Raw genomic sequence first — 5518 nt, 5'->3', positions numbered from 1 at the left:
TTCAGGTTGTGTCCTGCTCTTGCATTTTAAATGTTGTCTGCATTACTTATGTATTTCATAGTTAAACATTATCTCATAGTTTCTTTATCAATGTATTTTATTATAGATTTTTCAAATCAACTTGGCTGTCAGCTACTCATTTTTAGCAAGGTTTAATTCTTTTACCTCTAGGGATTATTGAAAAAAAAAAAGTCTGTACAAAAGAGATGATCTCATTTGAATTTGTTCCAAATAGTTAATAAGCTTATCTATTTAAGTAGTGTTGGTACACAAATTTCATAGTTTGAATTTTGAATGAAAATAATAGAAATTTTTTCTGGATCAAATGGCTCAAGGAGTCTCCGGTATTTCACACTTTATGTATCCAGTTAATATTTTAACATTATTTATGACAGTCTACGGAAAGTTTCAGTTTCCTAGAGTGTTCCACATACAGAGACATGTTTTCAGGAAGAAAGGAAAGGATTTGTGGAGAGTCTGAGTGATAGAGCTTGAAGGCTTCTAGTGACAGTCATGAGAAACCATCACCACTAATAGTCCAGTAATTTAAACCACTGGTTTGTCTTGTTGAGTACCTGGCTTATGAGATACATGGATGTTGCTATAATTCATTAAAGTCAAGACCATTTTGATGCCTTTAATATGAGTGTCTCAGAAGACAAAATTGATAAAATTAATTTTAGAGTTGTGAATTGTTATTCAAATATGGCCATATAAAGAGGGTTGACAATTTCTAATTACTAGGTGGATTTTTACAATACATATTTTTATTTTTATTAACAATATTTTAGAAGGTTATAATACCTACCTACTTTGTACAGTAAGTTCTGAATCTAAATTAAAATATTTTGTATTTAAGTTTTAACTTACATGTTCTTAAATTACAGTGAAAAAAAATGAGGTAATGTGAAATTTTGTCAAAATGTGTTCCTGCAATCTCCTGGTGCTATTTCCTCAACTACTATATGGTAATCTGTGCCATGAAGGCGAATCAATGCAGGAAATAATTTAAGTTGTACCATGAAAAGAACTTTGAATTCTTCTCAAATAAAAATAAGAAGCATGATGTGAGTCCATGGAACCACAAACAATCATGTTAGGTAAGAATTCTTGTGATAGGCTGAAAAACAGCTGATATTTTAAGTCATATATTCTTACAGGAACTATTCGAATTGGGAAAGTTAAGATGATTCAGAAGTTCATCACAAACTACAAATATATTTGATATTAGTGTCACATACTTCTTTCTTTGGGGGAAGTATATGTTCCACTTGTCTAGAAAGCAAGTTAAAATATTTATGTACTATAAAATTGTGTATAATAATTTATGATTTTTATCTTTTATGTGCTTTGTTTATATAAATGCATAAGCACTTTAGATATATTAAATTTGGAAAAATAAAAATTTTGTATCATCACAATGCTTTAGGTATACAAGGAAAAATGGCTATTATATTTTAATTGCTTTATTTTGTATTTTGTGTGTATACATTGAAATTGTCCAAAGAATAGATTAGTGTATCTGAATAGAAAAAACAATAAAGAAAAGTATTCCCAGCCACTTGGATTTGCTAGCTCATTATGATGTAGTATTGCACAAGGTACTTATAAAAACTTTATTTTATTGGATTATGTAAGATATTTTCATAAAAGTACATGGATCAAATATCCTCCTGCATATTTCTACTCTCCCCTTCTTCACCCCTTTTGCACCTTGAGGCCCCCTTTGTTACAATAAGTTTTCCTCCCACTCTCGTCTTCTTCGACTTCATGATATGTATCTACTGAAAGTCTAAAGCGCAGAAATGAGAGACAGTATACTCTGGTTCCTTCTGTGTGTGTGTGCGTGTTTTTTTTCAGTTGTATCTGTGATTTGTCAAGTGATATAATGTCACTTTTCTTTATGGTTGATAAAACTTCATTGCTAAGCAAAGTACTTTTTTAAAATATAAGACTATATTTCAAAAATGACCATGATCTCAGTAATTGGATTAAGTCATTATTTTCGTAAAAGTGTAATAACAGTATTTCAAAATGAATGTAGACATATTATTCTTCTGTATTTGTAGAATCAATTCTTTGATAGTTTATATATAAGTCTTGTATAGTATAGCTTTTGTACTCCAGTAATTTTTATATTATGTAAATAATTACATGAAGCACTATAAGATTTGGCGTGGTGAAAACCAATGATGATCAGTTTTGATACCAACTAAACTCTGTAGAAACTAAAATGTTGAAGATAGGATTGGACATGTTATGTGATGTCTCTCTATTCTGTAACAGGCATCCATATAACACTTGGGAACTTTAAAAATGATAGTGATGATCTTCTGACTCAGTTGGAAGCAGAGATGTAACTGTGACCCTTATAATATGCTTTCAGAACTCCTTCCAAAGCTGTTCTGACTCTGCATATCTTTCTCTGATATCAATTCCATGCAAATAGGATTTCCTTTCCTGATGTTATCCAAATATATTTCTGCAAAGTGAGTATTGATAGTATTTTTATGTAATGAATACATTATTACATGTAATGAAATAAATAATTAAGATTTTAATGATTAATCTTACAACTTAATATGATTTCAATTGAAACCCAGGAAGCAGTTCATCAGGCTCACAATTGGTCTTTATTAAAATCCAGATGACTTCTCTAGTCCTGCTAAGTAAACAGATATTCTCATGGCTTTTTGTCAGTTGATGCTCACAGTGAAATATCTGACAACACTCATCCTAGCCAGTGCTGCTAAGTGAAATTCTGAGCTGTGCTTTAGGTACTCTCTGGAAAATAAGAACACCCACCGAACACTCCAGGAGAAGGATAACATGAAGGTCAGTGTGGTACACATGGTGAATCAGAGGCAGAGGGAGACTCACTAAAATGATCAAGATCAGGATGATACTAACTGAATGCACCATATGATATAACCAGGTATGTGGTTTCACAGTCCATAGCATCCATAATGGACATTGTTCTGTACAAGTATTTATCAGACTCTTTTATTCTATAGCATGTACAACAAATTTAGGGTTATTATTTGATCACAGTAGTTATTAAAATTATTTTACAGAAAGCAGTTATAAACTTGAAAATATTGTTCAAAAATATGGAAAAGAAGAAAATACAGCAGCAGAGTAATGGAAGAGGTCAGAAGTAACAATGCTGGTGATCGTTAGAGATTGTTAGACTTGGAAAGATTCTGAACTATGGTCTAATTCCCTTGTGTTTTAGGATGCAAACAGTGATATAGTTCTAACTATGTTTAAAAAATGAACCCAGCCTATGACTTGACATACTAGATTTCCATTTTCTTTGAATGTTCTGCTTTTGGTGTTCTAGACAATGAATTCCTATGTGAGGACTCTTAACCTATCCTAAATCCTTAAAATAATTTAAATTAAATCTTATTTTAATCTTAATATTATTATTTAATCTTAATATTAAAATTATTTAATCTTAATATTAAAAGGATGAAGTCTCACCATTAATTCTCCTTTCTTTTTATTCTTTCCTCTGTTTCTATGCCTATCTATTCGAGAGAATTCTGCAAAAAAATGCTGTCTGATGATGCAGTGCTTGTTAAGAGCCATGGGTTAATTCAGCTATAGTAAAATTACTTTTTAAAATCCTGCAGGTGCATATAATTATGTCACTAATCTATATAATGAAGTAAGAAATGAAATTGTAACTACTAAAATATGAAGTTATTGCTATAAGTGATAATGTCTGAATAATATTGGTACTAGTTAATGCAATGCAGTATCTTTTCAGATCAAGTGAGATATATATGATGTCTAAAATCTATGTCAAATATTCCAACATTATAGCACTGCACTGACATGGATCCTCAAAGGCCAGTGGTATTGTGGCCACAACACAAGTTCAATTTAAAAATTCTTTTCACAGATATTTCCAGCTAGAAGGGGTTGATGAACCCAGAGTTTAATGACACAACTAATTTTCAAGTCTTTCAGAAAAACATTTCTATGATTTTTGGAGTATCAAGGCCAAGAAGCAATGTTTTTTAAGGGTGACAGAGACAGATTTATCTGTCTAGAGATGAACTGTTATTTTGATAAGCTTAACATTCAATGATTATTAACAGAAAGCAAATGGAGCTTGTTATACTATGAAGCTCAATACATATTTATTAAATGGCCACTATTGGTAAGCTATTGTAAAGACACTACATGTTCCATGACAGAATGGACTCATGGACTTTTTAACAGATCATGGGAGGTCTTATTCTCTTGGACTCTTTGTATGAAACAAGGCTGATAGAAGAATAAATGGGCCAGAGCAACAATGTCACAGAATTTGTCCTGCTGGGATTCACTCAGGATCCAGTTGGGCAAAAAGCTTTATTTGTTATGTTTTCATTTATGTACATTGCAACAATGGTGGGCAACCTGCTTATTGTAGGGACAGTGATTGCCAGCCCCTCCTTGGGCTCCCCAATGTACTTCTTCCTTGCTTCTCTGTCACTCATGGATGCTGTTTATTCCACTGCCATATCACCCAAGTTGATTGTAGACTTGCTCCGTGAGAAAAAAACTATATCCTTCAGAGCTTGCATAAGCCAGCTCTTTATAGAACATTTATTTGGTGGGGTTGACATTGTCATTCTGGTGGCAATGGCCTATGATCGCTATGTGGCCATCTGTAAGCCACTGCACTATTTGATCATCATGAATCGACGGGTATGCATCCTCTTCTTGGTGATGGCCTGGGTGGGAGGTTTTGCACATGCTTTGTTTCAAGTTCTTGCTGTATACAATCTTCCTTTCTGTGGTCCCAATATCATTGACCACTTTGGCTGTGACATATACCCACTATTGCTACTTGCATGTACTGACACCTACTTCCTTGGCCTTTCTGTTATTGGCAATAATGGCGCGATGTGTATAGTCATCTTCATTCTCCTTCTACTCTCCTATGGAATAATCCTCAAATCTCTCAAGAATCACAGTCAGGAAGGCAGGCGCAAAGCTCTGTCCACCTGTGGCTCTCATATCACTGTTGTTTTTCTCTTTTTTATTCCCTGTATTTTCATGTATGTTAGACCTGTTTCTAGTTTTCCTATTGATAAATCCATTACTGTAATTTATACTGTTGTCACTCCCATGTTGAATCCTTTAATATATACTTTGAGAAATTCAGAGATGAAAAATTCTATGGAAAAGGTCTTTCAAAAAATGTTAAGTCCAAATAGAATAAGGCTTTCTTCTTGCTGCTTATATTACTAAGCATTAGGCAACAATCCCAAATAAACCCTAGTGGTGTGAGTTTCTGCTTGAACATTCACACTACTAATTGATACTGTGAATCTACTGTTACTGTGAGTATAATTATTAAATATTGTTATTTATTGTGAAATTTATAACAATTAGTATAGTTGTTTATAATATAATTTATTCATAAGCTACTTGTTTTAACTATTTTAATGAGTTGCATATCATATTTTTCATTCTCAATATATCATTTCCTTAAAATTTTTTATATATTTTCTTCAAT

At 32.4% G+C, this 5518-nt stretch overlaps 1 protein-coding gene across 1 annotated transcript; it reads left to right on the top strand.

Moving 5' to 3' along the window:
• Nucleotides 1–4293: 4293 nt before the first annotated feature.
• LOC127684424 (olfactory receptor 4A5-like) lies at nucleotides 4294–5250 on the top strand. Its single transcript, XM_052181351.1, has one exon. It carries the CDS (start codon nucleotides 4294–4296, stop codon nucleotides 5248–5250), a length of 957 nt encoding a protein of 318 aa, XP_052037311.1.
• The last annotated feature ends 268 nt before the right edge of the window (nucleotides 5251–5518 follow it).

The sequence above is a fragment of the Apodemus sylvaticus genome, chromosome 5 (genome assembly GCF_947179515.1).
Source record: "Apodemus sylvaticus chromosome 5, mApoSyl1.1, whole genome shotgun sequence".
NCBI lineage: Eukaryota > Metazoa > Chordata > Mammalia > Rodentia > Muridae > Apodemus > Apodemus sylvaticus.
Note: the sequence above shows the minus strand (reverse complement) of the source record. Positions and strands in the feature narration are given on the sequence as shown.